The sequence below is a fragment of the Centroberyx gerrardi genome, chromosome 4 (assembly GCF_048128805.1).
Source record: "Centroberyx gerrardi isolate f3 chromosome 4, fCenGer3.hap1.cur.20231027, whole genome shotgun sequence".
In the NCBI taxonomy this organism is placed as follows: domain Eukaryota; kingdom Metazoa; phylum Chordata; class Actinopteri; order Beryciformes; family Berycidae; genus Centroberyx; species Centroberyx gerrardi.
This window is the reverse complement of record NC_136000.1, coordinates 11216329-11240866: the sequence shown is the minus strand read 5'-3', so window position 1 is coordinate 11240866 and position 24538 is coordinate 11216329. Positions and strand designations below refer to the sequence as shown.

The window sequence follows — 24538 nt, the reverse complement described above, 5'->3', positions numbered from 1 at the left end:
GTCTCTACTTTTTATTTCACAAAAACACATTCTTTCAGAATATAACACATCCAGAATATTACACAAAAGTGAAAGTGCTATGGGATGTTTTCACAACAATAATTGACTATCAACATAGGAAACAAAGACAGGGCTTTAAATATTGCACATCACAATTCTACAGAACATGTCACTGTAACTAGTTTACAGGAATGAGGTAACAGATGATATGGTAGGAAAAATGCTACTAGGTTGTGCCCCGTCTTGTGTGTACTGCAGTCAGATTGTAGCTCAAGTGGTCCACTGCAAGTTAGGTTACACACTTAACATTCTTTGTATTCTGTCTGACATACATCAATATTTCAACAAGAAGTGGTGAGAATTCAAACACACCAGTGAAACCGGTCAACGTGTGCAGAGTCACAGATTTGTGTTGACATTGTTCCGCATTTCACAACCATAAGCAAAACTGGACTGGTTGCTATTGTTTTCTGCCTTTCGTTCTGTTTCGAGCCTCACAATGGCAAAACGTATGCAATAGCAACGACAAACTGTACAAAGAAAGAGAGAGTGGTAGAGTTGATGAACTCAAACATGGATGTTTTTGGCAAAATTAGGCTAGCCTATTTTTTTCAAAACAGTAAAATTAACAATGTTTTCAAATGCCAGTATCAAAAGAAAGTGCTTGCAAAAATACTGACAAAATATTCCCAATCAGCTTTCTTCAACAATTAGAGAAAAGCTAAAACAATCATTTAAAAGAGCCCATGAGCGCTCACAGGGAATAGCTTGAACAGCGACAACACAATACCAGACCACAAAGCATAGCTTATTTGAAGTTAGACCTAAGCTACGTAAACTGAGTATTCACTGCTTGTTATTCTGAGTTTGAAAGTCATTCAGCTCTCAGTTTGAACGTTCAAAATCCACAACATTTGAACTTAGCATTTTCCATCTGATCAATGCAATAGTATTGCATCCACCTAAGGCAATTTCGAGTCTGAAGTCATTTCATAGACCATCTCAGGACCCGGTGCAGTCTGTGTATGTGGTCACCATATTTCCTCTGCGTTGCGTCACTGTTCTGCAGTGCTGTTTTGATGCACCCTGAAACCTGTTTTCAGTCTGCTTATTGTGTCTGTCAAAAGTGAACATCCTCTCCATGTCGTCAAACATGTCATCAAAGACACCTGCTCCAAAATCCCCTTGAAAATGTCTCTTATGTCTGCTGTGGGCCTCCTGGTGGGACCTGGAGTGCTCCTCGAAGTGCCTCCTGTGACGGGCGTGCCTGTTCTGGCTGTAGATGTCAAAGTCCTTGAATATTTCGTCAAAGTTGAAGTTGAAAGGTTGGTGGACATTCTGCCTGTGTCTGCCTTGTGTCTCTCCGTTGAAGTATGCTGTGTGACCAAACTGATCATACTCTCTTCTTCTCTTCTCATCTGATAAGGTTTCATAAGCTGCAGATGAAAAAGAAGGACAAGTTTCAGATGAGCCTGTCTGGACAAGATTAATGCCTCATCAACATTCAGAGAAGTTGTGGCCACAGTTACATAGTGTTATGTCATGTTGAGTAGCTGCACATAAAGAATAAATTATACTGTAACAGGACACTTTGCTTCATGTGGTCAAAACTTCTACTACAACTCTTTCACTAAAAGTAGAAGAGTTGTATTCTAGTGTGTGAAAAACAGAAATGTACGTACCCAAACAAATCCCATAGGAAAAGAATCAACCCTACCTTCAGCAATTTCCCTGAATTTCATTTCAGCGTCTGGGCTCTTGTTCTTATCAGGGTGATATTTCATTGCGAGCTTGTGGAAAGCCTTTTTTATCTGACGCTCAGTAGCATCTTTGGACACTCCCAGTATATCATAGTAGTCCTTCTTGGCAAGTATCAGTTCTGTAATCATCAAGATGCACACTGCAAACGTTATAGCTGATTGCGCAGCTGCCATGGCTTTGGTGTCCCCTGCATTAAAAAGAGAAATAGGGTTAGCGTCACATGCCATGTAAACACTGCAAACCAATTGTACCACGAAAAGTTAGTTAGCTACATGGCTCTGCATGCAAGAGCTTTGTAATGTTAAGTTAGGTAGCTAGGTATAGTTAGTTAATACAAGCTGGCAGAATGATCTCAGCTGACGTTATTATAGTTTTTATCAACTAACCTTGATATAATTGGAAGAACAATTCAATTGCTGATTGTGGTTAACTTGATGGTATTTGTTATGTTCTTCAGCAATGTTAGCTTTGACCAAAGTTGACAAGGAGCAGTTTTTAAATCACTGAACAGTATTAGTAAATTTTACCTCTACTCTTAATTATCTAGTCAAAGGTCACTTCAATAGAAATCTTTACCTCTCGGCCAACGTTTGTACAGATAACCGTTACATGAGGCTAACCGGCCCATTTGACTCTTTCGTTGCTAGCGATGTCATCATCGTCGACAACCAACACTCCTAGCTAACACCAGCTAATGCCTACTGCCTCCTCCTTTCTCTTACACCCAGATCACCTTACCTTTCTCGGGGGACAGGCGTGTTGGCTATTTTATCGCAGGTTTGCTTATTACTAAACCAACGTTAAACAAGACAGCGTTAGCTTAGGTTGTAAGCATTATAAAGAAGCAGTTAGGAGTAGCATCATTGCTATTTCTTCTTCGTTTTCCTTCCTTCTGGACCTGGGCAACCAAAGCATACTGCTGCACTCTACTGGTCAACACAAAATATGTCTTCAGTTGTGTTTTTGTTTTTTTTCTTTTTCGTTTAGTATGATGAATATTCCTGCTGTGTTTTGTGTAATTACTTAAACTTTACTTTTGGACCACATCGTTCAATGTAGATTGGAAATATTATCACAAAGTAGGAAGGATGCTGAGTTTGAGGCCATAATTGTATTTCTGCATGATTTGGGACATATGATGAAATACATATGGAAAGTATGAAATGTGTTATTCTTTTAAAAGGAGGACAGGCTGCTTCACCATTCAGAGCACCATATTATCAATTTTATTTCCCTTCCTCCCACTACAGAAACTATTTAGTTCTACTTTTACATAAATGTCAAGCCCATACCCTGACGCAAAATCAATATAATGGTCACAGTGTGTCTGTGTGGTAGACTTTCTCAATAGCGAGTTTATAGTCACCTTATCACCATACTTTTAAGTTTTAAGCTTTTAAGCTTTAGCTTTTTTGTATTATGGTGTATAGTATCACTCTACCCTTCTATCCTTTTGTTATAGGATTTATTTATTTATTTATTTTTTTATTTCATTATTTATTATAGGATTACAACCGGTTTTTGTACGGATAACAGTCAGCATCATAATTTCCAAGTAAAAGTTATGTAAAAGAGCCATGGAAAAGAGCGCCTCATTTGCGTAACAGCCAGGTCTGACATATCCTCACACCACAACAACGCAGAGGGATTTGGAAAGGATTTGATAGCGCCATTTCCATTATCCATACATCTATATACAGTATATCATTCGAATTATTGATCGCTGTATCTCATTCAGAAACTCATCACACTTGGGAGAGCGGCGAGAATTTCTTAACCAATCAACATATTCCGTCTTGGGGGCCAAGTGATGAACAGCCAATTGCTGAGCAGAGCTATGATCACATGACCATTGTTTTTCTCTCGGCTGACCTCATCACGTCATTCCGGAGAGCAAGTGTCAAGTGAACGACCCGTTACCAGTTGGCTTGCTAGCTAGTACGTGAATGTTATATTTTTGTCTTCATATCAATTCAGGATGGCGATTTAATGAGTGGAAAAGGGATTCTTCACTTCTCTGAAACGACTATATAAAAAGGCTGGTATGGTTTATCATGTTTTTTGCGGCTCAATAGAAGGCTAGCTAGGTTAGCTAGCTGGCCAACTCTGTGTTAGCTTGCTGTTGATGTTGAAGTATACTCTCCGCAGCAGAAGTTACATACATAGTAAATGTTTATTTTCCTCTTAGTTGGGATCAGTTAGAGAAAGCTTCCATGTAAAAGTAATTGAACCCAGTGACCAGTTTTACCAATTTTAGAAGCAGCTAGCTTTGCCATTTTTCATCTGTTTTCGTTATTTTCTTTCATTCATTCATGCATGAATCACTTTTGTGTTGTTCACCACCAGCTTTATGAAAGAAAGAGCATTAACCTAATGTTCCTTGGATGGAATAAGCCCTTGAGACCTCACCTTAAAGACCCAAAAGAATGACTTATAGATGGGCTCTAGATACCTGGGTGTTGAAAGTGAGCAGAGCAATTGCCTTGTGGCGAACACAAGCTCAGAGGCCAGCAGCATCACTTCCCTTGTCTCCTTTACGCACCTGTCATTATAGGCTTCATGTACAACAACCCGTCACCCACAAGGTTGGCTATCTCAGCTGGAAGTACATCCAAAACTCAAGGAGCCGGGGACGTAAGGGATGGCTCTGTAGAGCTAGCCAGGTGAGACAAAGGCTTGGACTCCACACCAGCACCCTGTGTTTGAACACCTCAGCCTCACGCTGGTCTGCTGGTCTGAGCCAACACATGTCGCGTATCAGGAACACGCTGGACACAGTCTCTAAAGCTGTGAGTGGGACTCATACAGAACTTCTCTCCAAAATTGCTCGACTCAAACCTAATGCTTTCCAGGCAGGTAAAGAGGTTGAGGCCACCGCTGAAGTAACGGCAAAGGCTGAGGAGAGCACAATCACGCCTACTCCTGCTCCCGCCCATGTTGCTCCCCCTTCCACAGCTACTACACCCAACTCTGTACTTACCCCTCCTACTGTAACAGTTTCTGACACTCCTTCCACTCCTACACCTGCTGCTACATTTGGTGTAAGTGCCACTACCTCCACACCTCCCCATAACCTTGCCCAAGCAACTGACACTGCCACAATTCAGAGTGTGCATGAACCTAGGGAGAAGAAGCTGCGGCGTGTTGCTTCCACTGTCAAACCACTGTCCAATGTTGTCAGGAGATCAGAGGAGCCTAAACCATCAGCGAGTGTTACTGAAAGCACCACAATTTCCAAATCCACCACTCCACTCTTCCACCCCAGCACCTTCTCAGTCAGCCTGGATGAGACTTACAACTACCTGGCCCATCACATCAACTCATACTTTGGTAGTAGTACAAAGACTGAGGAGAAGAAAGTTGACAATGGTGCCAATTCCTCTCAGGGTCAACAAACTAGAGACCTCATGCCATTGTCTGATAAAGTAGCAGCAGACTCTGCTGCTACAATTGCCCCGACCTCACCTAAGAAGGGCTTAGGACACTACCTGTCCTACTCTGCTCCCACTGTGCAGGCCTTCGTAGGGAGCTATATTGCACCCTTGGTCCCTAGGTTCAGGGCAGCAGAGTCCAAAATTGCTACAGTGGAGGAGAAGAAGCCTGAGGATGCACCAGCAAAACAGGCTGAGGCCACAATCAGTAAGGAGCAAAAGGCTGCAGAGGAGAAAGCCAAAAGACTTCTGCTCCAAAGGGAAAAGGTACGTCTGCATTGATGCATTAATTTGTGTGTGAATTTGGCCATAATGTTAAATAGGAAAGGGTTAGTTCTATGTTTAAGAGACTGATGTCACCACCATGGTTAGGTTAGATTAGGTTGTATTGTCCCGCAGTCCAGATTGATGCATCCACAGTTTATTTGAATGTATGTTTGTTTGTATGTGTGGTTCTGTAATACAAACCAAGAAAAAGGAATACAGTTATCAATAAACACAATAATCAACCTCAATCAAATTCAATACTCAATTCAAATATTCACAAATATTTTACAAGTGCACACTACTACAGATACCTGAGAAATAGACTACAAAAAAAAATGTGACTACAAAACTATAGAGTTTAGACTGAGACTATAAACTAAAATAAATATTAGCTGCCAAAGCTGAATGATTAAGCTGATTACAGTTGACAGTTGGAATCAGATTCATGTTAAAGATATGTACATGAAAATCAAAAATCTTTCACAACAATTAACAGAATTCAAACTAATTATCTAATTCAAACTAATTAAATAAAAAAATTACTTACATTTGTCATAAACTTGTGAACAGTGTGTTTGACATAATACACTGTTCTTTAGACAAAGGCAGAAACTGAGTACATCAGTCCTAATCATACACAGCTGGGGCTTTAATCATGTATTGAATGAAGTGGTCCTAGAATATTGTCTACAGAAGGGAAGCCTAAACTGTGACATTAATAAAGGTTCTGCCTAAATATTATATATGAGGTTTTGATCAGTAATGACTATTCTTATGCCTTAGTGTGGTTTCTCCTAGCTTTATGTTGTTACTGTTTTGTCTCTGTAGTTCAGACAGATTCCAGCAAGGTGTGATATGGACTGTGCCTATGTTTAAGTGAAACTTGATGCTCACACAGCATGGTTGTGGGTATGGGTATATCATGGCAGGGTGCCTACTGGGCAAACAGCCACCTGAGCCCATGCTACTCTATATGACTTATGATAGCGTGCTGACGTGCTCGCTGCCTAGTTCCTGGAATCTTCCCTCAAAAATAGCCCCCTGTGTGGAACTGGTGGCCTAGATAAGATGTGTACTTTGTCCATAGGCTAAGCCAGGCCTTTATGTTGTGGAGATATGAAACCAATTGATGACAACAGTAATCATTATTACAGTGTCATAATGCACATGGAAAGGAAGAGTTATTGATTTTTATTGACATGAGCCAAACAACATACTTGTCAGGGTTTAGCTAGGATTCCAGCTAATGCTTAACAACAGGACCTAACTGGGTTGCGGCTCCTTGGTATTTTTTTCTCATAGATCATTGCCAGGGTGAGTGTGGACAATCGAACTCGGGCCCTGGTCCAGGCTCTCCACAGGGCGTCAGATGTAAGGGTCTACATCAACAGGGTGGAGGACCTCAGCTACCACCTTCTGGAGTTCCCAGAGACCCGCGGTGTAGCAGTCAAGGTGAGCAGTCTGAACAGGCTAGCAATTTTATGTCCTGATGGGTTTTTTTTTCCCAGAATGCTAGCAGGCGAAAGCTTTGTCAGCATTGTCTGATGTTGTTGATTTTAGCTCAGCATGCCAAAAAAGATCAACCCTTCAGTTTGGCACTAGCACACGGTGTCAAGACACTGTTTACGGCAGAATTGTTTCTTTCGCATACATAATCATGTTATATGTGGCATGAATTGTCAAACAGCTGTTCTGCTTGTGTTTGGAAATTTTCCCATGCCAGCCAAAATGTCAGTTTGCTGTAGCAACAGGTAACATGCTGGTACAGGTCTGTGTCTGTTTTAACGTCGGAGCCGGCCAACTACATGCAGACGATTCCTTTATCATTTATTTACATTTACACCCTTATCTGTGCTTATCTGTGGTAGCTGGAGCACCTTATTCAACACTAACCTATTTCAAACCAAGGCTACTTTTACTAGGATGAGGAAGTTTACATTAATCATCTATGAAAGCTCAGGGAGAATTTAAAAGTAGCACGTTTTATTCACAACCAAAGCACCAGGCCTTTTTAAAGGAGGTTTGACAATGGTTTTCTCATTTCTACTGCTGACTGCCGGTGTGTGTGTATGTATTCCTCAGGAGAAAGCTATCCCGTGCCTGCTGCGTCTGAGACAGGCCAGGGACCCGGGCCTCAGGGCAGCAGTTAGAGAAGCCCTCACTCTGGTGGGCTACCATAACCCTGTCAAAGGCCGCGGCATACGGGTCCTGTCCATAGATGGAGGAGGGTTAAGGTACAGCCTCACTCAGCTCTCAGCTCTGTTTGTTTTTTTTGTAAGACACACATCACTGGTAACGAGTCTTAGCCACTTTTCTATAGTGAAGCTAAATGGGGTTTACTGTAGCCAAGGCCAGATCAAAATGTTTAGAAAACTGTTTCAAAGGTAATATTTGATTCTTCTGTTGGCAGTGTCATTCTAAACAAATCATGTAAATGTTGTTTTGAGAGGAAATTCAATGACATGGATAAGGAGTAATCTCTATCTGTCTTTGATCTTGTAGTCGTCTTCAGAATGTAAAGTCCATGGAGTCATGACTCTGTGTGTGTGTTTGCATGTGTGTCTGTCTATCTGTCTCTGTCTTTGTTCTTTCAGGGGACTCGTTGCCCTTCAGACTCTACACAAACTGGAAGCCCTGACAGGCAAACCTATTTACCAACTGTTTGATTATATTTGTGGTGTCAGCACAGGTACGTTGTCCTCCTGCCCTAGTTCTGTGTGTGTGTGTGTGTGTGTGTGTGTGTGTGTATGTGTGTATATATGTATGTATGTGTGCGTGCAGCCATGCAGATGTGTGTAGAGTGTGGATTATCAGAGCAGAGTGTAACACCCGACACCGCAGGGTGGGCTGACAGTACCGATCGCACACTGACCCATTTGCTGCTCTGCACTTATCTGGCCTCAATGGCTCACCGCACTAATCTGAATCCTGTTGCTATGCAGCCAAGACCATTAATCTGTGTTTTTGGTCTTGGATAAAACCTTCATTCAACCTAATTTTTTTCATTGATTCAATTTTATATTGTATTAGCCAGATTTGGTTTGGAGTGTACAATAGTTGGAGTAAAAAAATGTTTTTCCCAGTATGCAAAACCACCACAGGGGGGTACTGTGGACCATACTCAAACTCTGTCTTCTCTATCTATCATTTAACATTTAGGCTATTACCATAATTTTACAACAGATTGGAAAAGAATGCATTTTCTATGCAAAACACATTGTCCTTTAATCACCACCAGAAGTTTCTATTTGTTCCAAGCTCCTAGCAGTTCTCTCTAACTTAATCCCCTCCAGTTGGAGGTACCTCGTTCACAGATTTAGTTTGTGTGTGTGTGTGTCACAGCATCATGGTAATCCCCCTGCTGGATAGAATGATGTTCACACATTTAAAATACATCTGGGCCGCATCTGGCCAGATTGGTCACCCAAAGGTACACCTCATCTCTGCCCTCAAACCAGTGTTGTGCCTTGTCAACCCAGTAGGGGCTCCCTTAGTTATGGAGAAAAAAAGATGTAAAAATGCAGATTATTCTTTCCTATCAGTGAACACACCGCCACCTCAAACAGAGCAGCAGTGATGTGCCTGTCGTGCGATAGCCACGTTAATCCCTTCCACCGGCTATGAATGGATCATCCCAGGGTAATGATACCCATAAAAGATAATCCATCAGGCAATTAGCCTCGCATCAACTCTCTGTCACTTAGGTCATGACTAGCCTAGAGAGGAATAGAGGAATGAGCTTTACATTACCGGTATGCTCCTTTGTCAGCAGCTCTGATTTCTGTTTGCATTCCCCCGGGAGAGACTGAAGCTCTTAAACTTCCTGTTTACAAAGGTCTGTTTGTGTATGAATGGGTTACCGGTACCTCTCAATCCCTTTCTGTGTGTGTTTTGTGTTTTCTTCTCAGGTGCTATTCTAGGCTTCATGCTGGGCCTGTTCCAAATCCCACTGAACGAGTGTGATGATCTGTACAGGAAGTTGGGCTCGGATGTTTTCAAGCAGAACGTCATCGTCGGCACGGTGAAGATGGGCTGGAGCCACGCCTTCTACGACAGCGAAACCTGGGAGAACATCCTCAAGTCAGTTCAGTAGTGATGGTAGAGCAGTGGTACAGTGTAGCTCAATGAGTGGAGCATGGCACTTACACCCCCAGGGTTAAGGATTCAACTGCTTACTAGTGTTCTTCATGAATACAAGAACAGGATTATTAATTGAGTTGAGTAATGTGAAAATCTGCAGCTAGATTGTGAATATTCATAGCTAAAACGTCATAATAATAGAACTATTTTCTCCTTTTATTTACTAGATACTGCTCAATAAAGGACAGTCATGATTTGTAGAAATGTTTTTTCTGAAGTGCTGTAAGTGATGACGAAGTTTAGCGCACAGATATAGAGGAATGAAATGTTTCACCCATGACTGACCTGAATTTGCCTCTTGATACCCACGGCACTGTAGCATAAATACATATATGTGCTCATGCTTCCATAAGTCATTATGGGTAAAAACGTCCATCCAATAGCATATCACTGTTGTTGTAACTCCAGTTTCTCTAACCTCATGGGCTTATGAAAACCTTTCAAAACCGATTTGTTAAACAAATGCATTGTCATCAAGCTAAAAACAAGGCACTTTTCCTTATTTTCTGTTGACGTTTTGAAGATTTCACCTGACAGTGCCGATATGTTAATATTTGAAATCTTTGATGCACTTGGGCACAGTGTACTGCAAGAAAATAGTTCAATTTTATGCTTTCCTGGGTATGCTGATCACATTGACAAAATGATAGCACGTTTCATTAGTTGATGCATATGCAGGAGAATTGGGTATAGCTTGCAGACAGAGATCAGTGATTATAAACCATGATACTATCCAAAATTCACCAAGCCGCAAATAACATCATTCTATCATGTCTTCCACAGAGAGAAAATGGGCTCTGATCTCCTGGTGGAGACTTCAAGAAACCCCAAATGCCCCAAGGTGAGCTTTAGAAGATGGTCTGACTCATTCCTGCCTGTTGTTCTGTTCTGGCACCGGCCAGCGAGCCTTTCCCCCACTTTGTTTACAATGAGGTTATAGAGAAAGCCTCTGGCTCTGTCACAGTCTCACCGTCTGGAATAACCTCATACACCTGGCTTTAAAGTATTCCACTGCTAGGCAAGTGGAAGGAAAATGCACTCTAATGCCACATAAGACAGCATGGCCAGGGAAGGAAATAAGCTGTTGTGTTGGTACAATTCCATATCAGTGGTGTCCTCTGAGGCCTGCAGAACAGAGATATTAAAATTGATTTGTGCGAATGTTGGTTCTGATATTGTACTACCGTCAAAGTTGGAGTGTGAAGACTCAATTTCCATAGAAAATCTGCATCCAATTTTGTATTGCATGTTAGTAATGTTTGTTATAGTACATATTATATGCCACAGTGGATGTTACATCAATGGAGGATATAGTAAGCCAGGTTCATAATCTGATGAATATTTCCCAGCTCATCCCACTGTAGACTTGCATAACCTGCATTTTAGATCTTAATTTGCTTGTAAAATGCTGCCTCATATGAAAAATAAAGTCAAGTTATATGTTGTTTCCTGTAGGTGGCAGCGGTGAGCACCATCGTGAACCGGGGCACTCCTCTGAAGGCCTATGTGTTCAGGAACTACAACCTGCTACCCGGGGTGCGCTCCCACTACCTGGGGGGCTGCCAGCACCAGCTGTGGCAGGCCATCCGCGCCTCCTCAGCTGCCCCAGGGTATTTCCAGGAGTTCCCCTTGGGGAACGATCTCCACCAGGTTAGTCCCATTCACTTCACAAAAGATTAAGACATTTTACATAAACAGGGTAAGGGAAAGGGTTATGATGACATGATTAGACATTTTTGAAGAGGATATCTCTAGAATGTCTCCTTTCAGTATTCTATATTAGAATAGGCAGAGTTTTATGGCGATGGCAATGTATTTACATTTTGCATTTACATTTTCTGCTTTTAGCCAATGTTTTATCGAGAATGATTTACATGAGTCCAACAGCAGGATGAGCTTAAATTCCTAGATCAGCATTATTACAGGCAACTAATTGCAAAGACTGCATGGGTCAGAGCCACAGTGCCCTGATAATAAATGTAACAAATATTCCTGTGTCCCTAGAGTAATAGATAGAAAGGTGCTTGGTAAGGTAATGAGCTAAAGAGAAAGCTGAGTCTAGCCAGGCTTCTGTAGTGTGAAGCGGTCCAAGACTTACCTGGATCCAGCCAGGCTTCTGTAGTGTGAAGCGGTCCTAGACTCACCAAGGCTGAAATCTGAGATTGACAGTGGGAGTTTGGATACAGGGTGAAGAAAAATAAAATGAACGTTTAAAACAACATCACCCACTCGTGTAAATAGTTTATATCAGCAAGATTCCCATCTCCAATTTCTCCACTTCCAACTCCACTCTTGATAAATTGCTATACAATTTCATTTGGAGGAATAAATGGCATATAAAATAGTATAAAATGGCAGCATGCCTGGATCAGCCCACTTAAGTATGCACTTAAGTATGCATGAAGTGAAAGAAGTCTCATATAAAATTCCTCATCAGCATTATTCTTGTAATGACATCACTTCAAAATACATTTGTAATGTAAATGTTTCTTCTGTACCATGGAACAAGAAATGTTTGGGCACCTATTTTGTAATTATATTTACATTACACAACTGTTCTGGATCAATGAGTAAATGTTTTTGAATGACAGAATTGGGTAGTGTGTGATCCCTCATCTTCGCGTGTGACGTCCATCTTTGTTCCGTCGGCAAGTGTGAACAGCTTCCCGACCAGACTAGTCTGAACAATCCTAGTTGGGCAAGACTGGGACAGTCTTCTAGTCTGTTCCAGGCTTAAGGCAGTCCATAAACACAGGGCAAAGGGGAAAGATGGTGGCAGCCATAATTGCATGATCATTAATTTCTTCTACTACTCTGTATCAGGAGTTTTTTGGGATAGTGTATCTTTCCTCTTACTCTGCTTTTTTGAACATTTATTATTCCTGTGAAGGCTTGTTTAAAACTCACGCTTTCTTTCAGTACCACCCTGCTTCACATTCATACGATATATTTAAACACCTAGTGGCTGTCTAGTCTAACTGCAATCTTCTGCTGTTGACTGTTGGGTGGCTGTTGGCCACTGAGCAACTGGGGTTAACTGGGGTTTGTTGAGGGGGGATATTTTTGGGTAGCCTAACGAGAAAAATAATCTGCGCAGCAAGCAGGGAGAAAGGAATTCATTTCCTTCCTGTCAGTGTTTGTTTCCAGTCAGGTACATTTTGACAGGAGAGGGAGTGATGGAGTCAGAGTGAGACACACTTAACTCCATCTCCACTAAACAGGTATGCATTAGCCACCAGCAAAACAACAAACACCCCATCCACTCTCCTGCATTTTACTGATCAATAGATATGGCCCTTCCGTTTGCCCTTACCTTACGGCCTTGTCCTTAAGGGCTTAGTCATTAGAAAGCACAGGAGTAATTAGAAGGCACATGAGTAGAGGCATACTAGAGTCTTGGGGTTCAAGTCATCATGTTTCAGTATTCAGCTGATGTAGCCTGGGTTTGACCTCCCACGTCAAGTTGTTAATATCTCCTTGAATTGACATGTGAAGCACAGATGTAGTGTACAAACACTGATGAAATCAACATACACACTGCATGGCACACACACAGATGAATGAGCATGTGTTTGCATCAAAGGCGGTATCCCATGTCGGTACGCTCCCACACTCTTAATTGGAAGCGGTGTTAGTAGTGTAGGTGAATGAGGATGTGCGGGGGGAGAGAATGAAAGAGACTGGTTGATGAAAACCCACCTGCGGTGGGAGATTTCCCCAGTCTGCCGTCTTGCAGGTCTCACCCTATTCTGAGACGCATAAATTATCCCAATGCAGCGCTTCTCTCATCACACAGCACTGTTTGACTGCTATGTCTGCCTCGTTAGAATGAAACGACGGACAATCTAATTATGGAACTGCTATTCCAAACTCTGCTAGTTAGCCGCTAGCAGGGAAATCTCACACTGGGGGAATACAAGACACTATCAGTAGTTTAATGTGTTTTAACATGTTTGATGTGAAACCTCAGTTACAAGTGCTTTATTTTTGTTGTATTTCTGTCGAAAGTAATGAAATACTGAATGAATTTATGAAATATAGAACTTGGGTACTGAGTTTGTAACAAGTACATTTTTTGCCATGCTCATGCTCTGCTCAGTTCATTCAGGCTAATGTGAATCATGAGAGTATATTTTTCATAATTAATTTCATAAACGAGTTTTGGTGCCTTTAAAAAAAAAAAAAAAAGCAAACATAAACACATATTTTATGCTTATGAGCAAATCCAATTTATGAACAATTCATGACAGATTTATGAAAAGGTTATGTTGATGTCAAAATAAGGAGTTTGACTTTGTGATAAATCAAAAGTTAAAACTAATTTCACCCAAGATAAAAATGCTTCAGATGTCATTTTATTTGTTTTGTCAACATGTCTTTATTTTGTTAGTGAATTCTTTAACATGACTGTACAATGGAATCTAGCATAAAGTTAAAGAACATTTTTACAAATGAGTCCTTGCCAATGTATATCTTTTTCATACAGCTTTCAAACCACTTTCATGTCCAAGTGAAGCAGTGGCCAGCGTCAGAATGCCCACCAGCCTGATGCCTTATTTATTGGCTGCTTGTGCTACTGAAACAGGTCCTACAGCATAACGTGCGGTCTGTGTGATGTCAGGATTCCCTAGAAAGGGAGTCATCTCGCCCTTTTCCATGGGCGCCCACAGAGTTTTCCACTTACTCCAAGCCCCAAACAATCACCCTTTTGTACGGTGAGCGCAAGAGAGAGCGGCTACGCCATGTGCTGAACGAATGCCGGAATTCTCAAGCAGTGTTTCAAGAAAGTTATGATTGTTCGTTAACGTCTCCGGGATTCTGCGGGCTGGAATGGAAACATGAGCGTGCCAGAACTTTAGATTCAGACTATGGTAACATAGGGGAAATTGTAACTGGGAGCAAGACCTTTGAAGCAGAGCAGTCATGGCATTGTCACAGCCCAGCACTTGCCACCATAACCATGGAGAGGGTGCCATGGTGAGAGGGAGCAAGGGAAAAAGGGAGAAAAAATAGAGGAGATGAAGGGAGGGAGGAGGCGCGTGTTCCACATTAAAGCCCTCTCAGTTATCTCTGCTCTAAAGACCACAGAAATAGGAGACTTCAGACGTTTGACAAAGGATGTCAGGGCATGCGTGGAATGGTGAGGAGGGCCCGATTTTTTCCGCCTAGTTGCCATGGCATCTCCCGGGGTGATGGGGAGGAATGGGACCGTGTTTGTGCCCAACTCTGCCAGCTTTTGATGGGAGGCATGGGATCAGTGTGTTGCCACCCCCAGTGCCAGCTCCGAGAGCCCCAACATGGCACCATCCTCAGCAGAAAGACTTCACACAGCCAGGAACGGAGTAGGTCACCTCAGCACTTCCAGACCACACTCTTGTCTGTCACTCATATGAATGAGAGAGGGGAGTGAGTCTGAAACGTTATTGAGAGTAGGACTTCATGAGCTACTTTGACTGAAATGCTGAGTCTCTGTGTGAGAAAAGGAGAGAAAGGAGCATAGCTAAGTGCCATTCCAATAGCACAGTTCAGGAAACTGCATCTTTGTGGATCATCTATTTCTTACTTCTTTTTCCTTCCAGTGGCCACTGGAGGTGAAGTTATTGGCCATAAATCACACACACTGCAGTGCTACACAGGTGAGGCAGGGAGGAGAGAGGAGGGTAGATTCTGGGAGAGGAGAGAGGGAGGATAAATCAGAGTTTTTAGCCACCTCCTCATCACGACCAGCTCCTCCTGTGTTAAGCCCTGAGAGCTTGGCCTCAAGGCTGTTGCAGGATGGAGCTCAGACTTCTCAGCCCCGCTGCAGACAGCTTCCTATCCCCAGACAGACTCGGGATCTCACTGTCCCTTGAGTATGAACAGATATACACACACACTCACACTCACACACACACACACACACACACACACACACACACACAGACATGCACATCATTATCATGCTATGTCCTTTTCTTTCACTCACTCCTCTCTTCTGTTACACACATATATTCTCACACACACACACACACACACACTTGATTGCACTGGCACACTTCTTTAGGGATTAGGCCAGTCCACTGATTACATTGACTGACTGGCTGCGGTGTGAAAGCCTCCCAGACTCTCCCTCTATCTCTAACCCCCTTACCTTCTCACATAGCACACACCACACTTAACAGGCTTCTCACTGCATTGGCTCCAGATGAGATTTCTTGGAATAAATCTCTGCATGAAATCTGTGGTTTCAAAGGCGCCCCATCACTTACTTGCATTATAATGTATTGATATGCGAGTGTGCGTTCAGCCACTTCTCCTGGGCTCACCGGGGGAAATTAGCTTTTCTTTGGCCAATAGATTGCTTATTATGATGGACAGCAAAATTATGCTTTCTGAAATGAGGTAGCCAAATATGTCCATAAAGCCTTAAGGGAGTCTAGACCAAGTAAATATGAGAGAGGGATGCCACACCCATTTGTATCATTTCAAGCAGTCACACAGTCCAATCTCAAGGGTCACAGCAAGCAGGGATGATTCAGTGTTTCAATATTGGGTGTCTATGTGTGCTCATGCATTTGCCCAGTGTTTGGGGAAAGGTAGCTGTGCACAATAGATCTCAATTGCTTTCACTGCCTGGGGCAAAGTTGGCACTCTGTCCCACACAGATGGGTCCCTCCTCTATTGACAGCCTGGGAAGATGACGTGAACCTCACTGTGACCTTTGGGTCCTGCAAAGCAAAAGGCCAGAGTGGAGAACTGGTTGGCGTAATTACATAATGTGGCATGAAGACCTCTGACTTGACCTGGCCACTTCTCAAGATTGGCACTCACTACACTAATACCGTTGTCATTCTCATCCTTGCTGATGACAATGGTGGCCTTTATATGGATTGGATGCTATCTAGGCAATTGATTTAATTCAACAAGCAGATTTGTATTTCCAAAGACATGGACAGTGACTGAGGAAGGTAGCCTTTATGTGCAAACAGCATGGATTGATTTAGAAGATTTATGGTAAACATCGTCGGTACACGTAAGAGTATGAGCCTATATTTATGTTTATGGCAGCTAAATTATCTAGTTTATCGATTGGATGATCATCGCAGGAAAACAGACTGGTCATTGTGGCAGGCAGAATCAGTCCATGTCCATGACTTATGTAACGCTTCCCTAATTAAACATTTGAGGGAAGGAAGCCTCATTGCCAAAGGCTCATAATAAATCATGACAGAGCTCAGGGCCTCTCAGTCCAGTCCTGTCAAAGAAGTCAAAGAAGAAATCGTAATGACTACAGCTGCTCTTTGGAGCTCTTTGGAGCTGTGAATGTCCCATCAATTGTATGTAGAAGGCTCATTTCATTTAGACTAGAGCAAGTGCTCTGTTCTCTGCATTGTGGCTGCTCATCATGACCCTCACACAAGACAGCATTGAGGCATAGCCATGGGGCAGAGGGAGGAAGATACAGAGGCACACACACAGAAGGAAGAGGAAGAAGTTTGCTGTCCCTGCTAATGGGAGCTGACATACACTGAGGCGTGAAATGACTTTTACTGATCCTGGCGATAGCACCTCTTTCCTATTCAAATCAGCGCTCCCCCTCTAAGACGGCTTAAACTGGAACAATGAAGATAAGCTCCCAAAACTTAATGACAGCAGAGAAATTTAAAGTAGCAACATAAGGGACCTATAAATCGTGCATGTCTTAATTTTATCTCTTTATCGTGTCTCATATCATCTCAGTAGTTTTATTTCAGAATGTGCAGTAAGAACGATTTCTTTCTAAATCTATAATTCAGTTTAATTGCCCAGCTGAAGAAATGAAACGTGCTCCCATAGGTGTAGGAGCCCTAATTAGTTGAAAACTTGTTTTATTCAGGCTACAGAAAAATGAGGGACTGATTTGTGAATCAGACATTAGCCCCGGGAGGGCAGAGCCAAGGCCAGAGGAGCTCTGAGCCTCTGGAGTATCAACGACTGAGCTGTACCGGAATCAAGAAACACTGGCACAGGAAAACATTAAGCCTTTCAGAAGATCCATTAGCACCATTGCACAAGGAGGAATTCAAACTTAAGATTTAAAAATTCAGTTTCCCTTCAGGCTCTGGGGTAAAAATCCTGTCAGATGGTCACAATTGACAGGGGTGTACCCCTCTGAGGACATTTTGACCCTTGAGACATGGCACTTTTTGACTACGGGATTGAGGCATTTAAATGTGAGCTGCCTTACAGCTCTAAATCCCCATGCAGGGAAATGACCTTTGCCTTGCATCACGCTGAGTGTTTGACAGGCAGCTTGAGTTGGTCCGTTTTGTATGTGAAGCTCATTTGCAGTTTGCCCTAAGTAGATCATTGTTTCTAACTTAACTCCTTCTCCAAATATGCCCTGGCCTCAAGAAACCCTTGTGCGACAATGTGGCAGTGGGCCAAGTATTAATCTCACCGAAAAGTGTCCTAAAAGTGCCCAGGCACGGCCACTGCAGCTTCAATGACTGCCAAACTGCTCTGTGTGGGATGAGCCTGGTACCATCTCCCTCAAGGAGGCTTGTTTGTTCCTGACAGCTGTGGAAGGAGATGAAGGATGCAAATGATCTTCTGAATAATTGATCCTTCCATAAGTACAACTGTGCACACCACACAAAAAACCTACCAGTCTTCCAATGGCATCATGGAGCTTTTTCACTGCCAAAAAACAGACTTTCCATCAAGGGCCCAACTCTGTTCATTAGTTCTAAACAACCCAAGCAGGTGCACTGAAATGGAGACAAGTTATAGCATTCAACTCTCAACTCACAAGAGAATTGTGTGGCTGGCGGCTAATGTCACATGCCTTGGTTCTGTGTGCAAGGCCAGGCACTGTGCTTGTGAAAATTGCCCCCAGCTATGAATAGAAAGAACCCACAACTGGACCCGGGCTGTTGCCATAATTGCCACTGAGTTTATAAAATGGAGTCTCTCACAGTGGTGTGAGTGATAAGAAAACTGCTTAGCTGTTTTGTTTCCAGCTGGGGTCGTCTGGTGCTTGCTGCAGCGTTAGTCCCTCTAATTCTCTATTAGGAGCAACTCCAATCCAGGCGCTTTTTCCCTTTTCTGTGATTCATTCCTTGGTCTGCCAGACACCCTGCTGGCGCATAATGACGTGCTTCAGACTTGAATGGCTACCTCAGCAGTTCTTCCAGGCACTGTGGCAGGGTGAGACATTTTTTGTATGACTCCCATCTCAGTCAGTGAGATGAGTACTCTCTAAGGCTTTGACTCTGACAGGGGACTCTCTGTTTATAACTAGCTAGAAGGCTCTAAATGATTCATACATTATCCTAAGAGATAATTTCTTCCAACCCCAAGAGAAGTTCTTCTCATCAGAGGATGTGACTCAGACAGACTGGAAAAGTTTGCCGTTGTCATGATCAGAGGTGACTTTTAATGACTTTTTGTTCACACTTTTCATTTTGAACTATTATCTCATGCTAAAATAATTTTCTTTAGTGGCCTGCTTTGTCACATGTCCTGCAATTCCTCAGTAGTTTTCTTCTATTTAAGAGAGCTGCTATACTAAGAGCTAACGCAACACATTCAGTGACCACCGCCTGTGTGGGTTCTATCTGTGGGGGCTGTTGCTTAGTGCAATGCCCCCAATCTAACTACCATATCCAATTCCCTTTTTCATTTTTTTTTCTTTTTCTGGGTCCTTGAGGCAATGACACAATTTCTCAGTCCAGCTCCCCAGATGATTAACAGACCTGCGCCTTGGTAGGCAGGCCTCATATTCCCCATCACACTGTGTGCTCTCACTGATTTGTACTGGGAGAATTGTCATTATACGACAACGCTGCTGGAGTGGGCTGGAGAGATGGTACCCCCGCCCCCCCACACACCTCCCTCCTCCACCCTCCAGAAAGGCTCAACTGTTCCTGCTACACACTTAACACACAGTCACAAACACATACACAGTATTATATGCATTGATACGTAGGTAGACATATGAGCTCTCACTCTAACATCCACGTACGCGCAGTCACACAAACCAGCACTCTTCCCCCTCATGTGTCCCCAGACACTCGGGGCCCTGCAGCTCCCACCCCCCAGCCTGGCCTCTTTAATGAGGACTGGCCCCTGTGTGTTTGATCCTGCTGCCAGCCCCCAGCCCCCCGGCCCCTCAGCCTCATGCCTATTCAACACTCCCCACAGCCTCTCCACTTACTCCCCCATTGCCTTGGGTAGACTATGGATCCAAAGCAAAAGCACTCCTGGGCGGCCGTTCGATATCAAAGCCAGTCAGACTGAAGCGACGAAGGAAGGGGAAAAAAACAACAATCTAGCTCTGTTCTTTGTAGACCTACACGCAGCTCTGAAACTCCACATTGATCTGTTTCTTTTGTTTCGTCAGATGTTCTTCAATAATTCAGTCTATTGACTGTTAAAATTCATGAAAAGCAGTGATGTTGTTTCAAATGACAATTAATTGGTTTCACTGACTGTGGTCTTGGCTTAAAACACCATACAAATTGTGCAAGTCTTTAAATGGAGTCTCTAACATGAAACTCTTTCTTTCTGTTTTGTGCGCAGGATGGTGGTTTGCTGATCAACAACCCCACGGCACTGGCCATCCATGAGTGCAAGTGTTTGTGGCCCAACACGCCCTTGGAGTGTGTGGTCTCACTTGGTACGGGCCGTTTCGAAACCCCTGGCAAGCACAGCACCACTTACACCAGCCTCAAGACCAAGCTCACCAATGTCATCAGCAGTGCCACCAACACTGAGGGTAAGTGACATCTTTCCATCTCTAAAAACAATAATTTAAACAAATACGGTAGATCTTCCTAGATGCAATTGTAGCTCACTTCAATTAGAATATATTGTGCTGCCTGCTTCTGTCATTTTTGAAGGAACGAATGGATTTTTGATGTCATCAGTGCACAAAATACTGCAGTGCAGGTTGACTTTGTTCTGGATATGTCCCTCTGTAGTAGCAACCTCTTCTGTCTCCTTATCACCTCTGGACATGGGCACCTCTGCTGTTCCTAAATTTGGCTCGGTCCCCTCCCTGTTGCTGCTGTGGTGCAGTGTGTGACCCAGATGCTGCTCTGCGCTTGCTCCCCCTGTATTTGGGATTAAGCTCTCTCCAGCTCTCCATTCGGGCTCTGTTATTTAGAAACAGCAGATTAGTAAGAGTGTACATCACAGATTTTCTCTTTTCAAAAGCCTCCCTCCTGCCCCAGTGTTCATCAGCCTTCTGCTTTCTCTCGGGTGTATCAGTAGAGCTCAGTTTGTTGTTTTTGTGGACCGAGATAAGGACGATTTACTGGGTTTGTTTAAATGGGAATACCACATGAAGTAGCCCCTGTGTCCACTGGGCACCTCTTTTTGATCTAGTAGCTCTAAAGAGAAACTTGTGGGAAGCGCTAGTCGTGGATCTTGTTATTGCTCAGCAATGGATGAAAACATGTTTGAAGTATGCCGCTCTTTTGCTAAAAGTAGAAATATTTTTAATGTCTAGCTCTGAGTGCTAAAAATATGCTAAGCTTTCAGGGCTGTCGGGAATGTGCAACAACATGTCTTGTTCGTTAAAAGTAACAAAGAAAAGAAGCTGGTACTGTGCAGAGAAGTTCCTGGTCAACATGTAAATAAAATTTCTCTGAGGCTAGAGAGAAGAGAACCAAGACTCAAATCTATGATCTGAGTGAATGGGAGACTGATTTTTTTTAAATTTATTTATTTTTTACTTCACATCCAAATGACCTCAATATTATGGTAGTCCTTTCTGTTTTGAACCAGAAAAATAGCATTGAAAACACCCAGAAAATGACCCATTTTGACAGTTAACTCCCAGCTTATCCAACTCATTATCTATGGAGCTGTACATTGGTATCTGATAGGGCGAGGATAAACTGGCTATGATTGACAGTAGTAACAGCCTGAATTGTATTAGGATGTGAGAACATATTTCATCTCTGGAATTGGTAACAGCATCCTTTATCAACACAAATGACTAAGCCGCCAGTCTCATCTCAGGGATTTGTGTACTTGCGCTTATCTTACTTTACTCTCTGGTGGATACATTTTCAAACTGTGATCATGTAATACAGTGATCAGCTATGTAAACACAGAAAACAGTAAATGTCTCCAAATAACCTGCAGATACTGTTGGAGAGTTTTGCTTCACAGCCTCCAAATTACAGCTAGTTTTAATACAATCTATGTCTGTGTGCCTGAACTATAACTCACCTCAGCCAAAGTACTGTGGGAACACTGACACAAACAGCTGCTGTCGCCTGTTGGATCCTTCAGGCATATCTACCCTGTTATTATTACCCTGTGCCTGTTTGCATGCATTTGTATGTTTTTTTTTCCCCCTCCAAATCTCTCAGACGTGGCAGTTGAAAACACCCATGACAGAGTTTCTTTACCGAAACAGCCCAGAACATTTTCACTTGGAATAACCTTGATTCAGGCGCTCACACTCTCATGCCCTAAACGTTTACTCTCTAAACACATGCAGAGCTGTCACAGAGCTGACAGAAAGGTTTTGACTAGCACGCCCTACTGACTCTTACTACAATCTTTGAATGTTTGCACATATTGGGACTATTAGGAAGTTATTTGTGTGTTTATGGTTGTAGTCTGTATGTGAACGTCATGTATTTTCCTTCCGTGTCCTTACTCTCACCTCCTTTCCCCCACTCCCTCTCCCCCTCCAGAGGTTCACACCATGCTCGACGCCCTCCTCCCTCCCGACACCTATTTCCGCTTCAACCCCTACATGAACGAGGAGATCTCCTTGGACGAGAGCCGGCAGGAGAAGCTCAACTTGCTGCAGGCCGAGGGCATGCGCTACCTGGAGAGGAACGAGGAGAAGCTCAAGAAGGCCGCTCGCATCCTCACCCGGGAGAAAAGCTCCGTCCAGAGGATGGCCGAGTGGGTCAGACTCAGGGCCGACATGTATAACGGTCTGCCCTCCCTCTCCTCCAAGCTCTAGATCCAACACAACCCACTCATACCTCACCTGGAGACTTTTCCCTCACTCTAAATCCACTAGAATATAACGTTACTATGGCTAGTGTGTCGTAGCTGTGTGACTCCTGGATCTGTAGGTGTGTAGATCTGAAAAATGTTGTCATATGTAAAGGTAGGTACTGTGTCTAACACGCCAAACACTGCCCTCCTCCTCACTCAGCCTAAAGACTTTAATGGTGAAGTTAGTATTGCTGTATCTCTATCTGACCTCTTTGGCAGTTAAAATGCATGTGGGTGCCACTGTGGTTGGCAGCACATGGGAGGACTCTGTTGGGTTCAAAGGAAGAAATGACAGGTGATGTGGGGAGTTGGGAACTCCCTGAATGGCGACACACTGTCAGCATCCCTTACAAATGCTCCTTGCACACTTAAAAAAGCAGAATACTGTAGATAATATACAGTAGCCCTGCTGAAGCAGTTCATCCTGAGACTGTTTTTGCGAAGGAAGCACTTAACTGTTTTAACGGTTTTAACTGTTCGTTCTCCTTTTAAAAGATGTGTTACAACAACCAGTATATCCTCACAAAACTGCATTTATTTATACTTTCACAGAAAAATACAGAGATTGGATATGTTTAACTGGAATGCAGTTTTCGTTATTTTACTTAAACTAAGATGCCAACAAATAAACAGGAGTGTAAGAATAACAGAAACATATGATCACCTCATGTAAGTGATTGCCAGCTCTCAGTTCTAATGACTGGTGATATTTCTGAGACTTGCACATTTTACACAAATGCAGCTACTGGTCAGCCGTATAATGTTATTGGTGGTGCTAACACTGGTAAATGAGGGCCTACTTCAAGCATTACAATATTGTATCTATTGTTTGTAAATGGATAGTATATTTGAGGAAATTACCCACCGACGTGGCTATCACACACCTGGAGCTGATTATATTCGCCAAATGGAAATCTAGTGAAAAGCTGTAAGTTATAAGCTGCATAGATTCACTCTTATGTTTCATGCTAAAATACTTAGAATGGTTAATAATGAATAATGGTTCAAATATGTATATCAGATATAGAATTTTAATATGTATCCAAATGGGAATCTTACTGTAATAAGGATGACAATTGCTGTGCTGTATTATTTTAGCCTCAGAGAATTTTAGTTCACTTGCTCCAAATGCTTTTATCATTGTGTGCATGGTTGTTGGTTTTATGGATTCACCACAGGCTATGCGCACTTTCTGCTCTTCAATGTGGCCTGTTTCCCTTTGATGCCTCTTTTCCATTGCCTCTTCACCCATTCTACCTTGAAGTGCTGTTTTCCAGTCCCCACACTGCCATACTACAATGTTTGTTCAAGTCATGCAGGTTGAGCTGAAGGACTGGCTTAAAACAAATTGCTGCTTATTGCTTTGCTACGGCTGCACATTCTCTGGTGTTTCTAGCTCTGATGCTAAAAATTGCACTGCATACATTCATTTCCATCTGGCCAAGTACTGTATAGCTGACATGACGATGTCTTGATCACTCCAGAGGGACCCAAGGTAAAATGGATACAGATATTGACTGACTAATTTAATCTAACTGTTCTCCCGTTGTTCCTGTGTAAGGACTGTTTGAGAGTGTATGTAATTAAAATCCGTCACTGAACTTCGCTGTCTCTTGCCTCCTAATTATGTGAAGATTAAATGATTGTGATCTCAGGAAAGCTGCTGTTTTTCGCAGCTTGTGGATCATCTCGGGAAGGAAGGACGTGCGAATATTTGGCTGTTAACTTGTACTCATAACTGCTTAATTATTCCATGGCAATAGATCTGTGCCGATATGAACCCTCACCTTGGCTGCTCAATTTCCAAGGCGCTTCACTTGATTGGCAGCAAATTCTGTTGCATACGATTACTACTGCTGGCACACATCTAGACCTGCCAGTGGTTGAGTGTGTGTGTACCTTATCTAACTCAAATATATGTTGTTTTCCTTGTGTTTGTGTATGTGTGT

At 42.8% G+C, this 24538-nt stretch overlaps 2 protein-coding genes across 3 annotated transcripts; one reads left to right on the top strand and one right to left on the bottom strand.

Annotated features, from left to right (window-relative positions):
- Positions 1 to 29: 29 nt before the first annotated feature.
- dnajb9a (DnaJ heat shock protein family (Hsp40) member B9a) lies at positions 30 to 2643 on the bottom strand. Its single transcript, XM_071897568.2, has 3 exons — positions 2500 to 2643; positions 1718 to 1948; positions 30 to 1436 (listed from the first exon to the last, which is right to left on the bottom strand). The coding sequence occupies exons 2-3, from the start codon at positions 1932 to 1934 to the stop codon at positions 1003 to 1005; spliced, it is 651 nt and encodes a 216-aa protein (XP_071753669.1). The 5' UTR covers positions 1935 to 1948; positions 2500 to 2643; the 3' UTR covers positions 30 to 1002.
- Positions 2644 to 3661: 1018 nt separating this feature from the next.
- LOC139910270 (calcium-independent phospholipase A2-gamma-like) lies at positions 3662 to 24180 on the top strand. Of its 2 annotated transcripts, XR_011784560.2 has the most exons (11): positions 3662 to 3803; positions 4108 to 5459; positions 6762 to 6911; positions 7542 to 7693; positions 8054 to 8148; positions 9368 to 9539; positions 10383 to 10440; positions 11055 to 11249; positions 20142 to 20337; positions 22274 to 23184; positions 23240 to 24180. XR_011784560.2 is itself a non-coding variant. In XM_071897523.2 (10 exons), the coding sequence occupies exons 2-10, from the start codon at positions 4188 to 4190 to the stop codon at positions 22549 to 22551; spliced, it is 2568 nt and encodes an 855-aa protein (XP_071753624.2). In that variant the 5' UTR covers positions 3662 to 3803; positions 4108 to 4187; the 3' UTR covers positions 22552 to 24180. The 2 variants fall into 2 exon arrangements, 1 of the variants encoding a protein (XP_071753624.2); XM_071897523.2 differs by having other exon boundaries at positions 22274 to 24180.
- Positions 24181 to 24538: the final 358 nt, after the last annotated feature.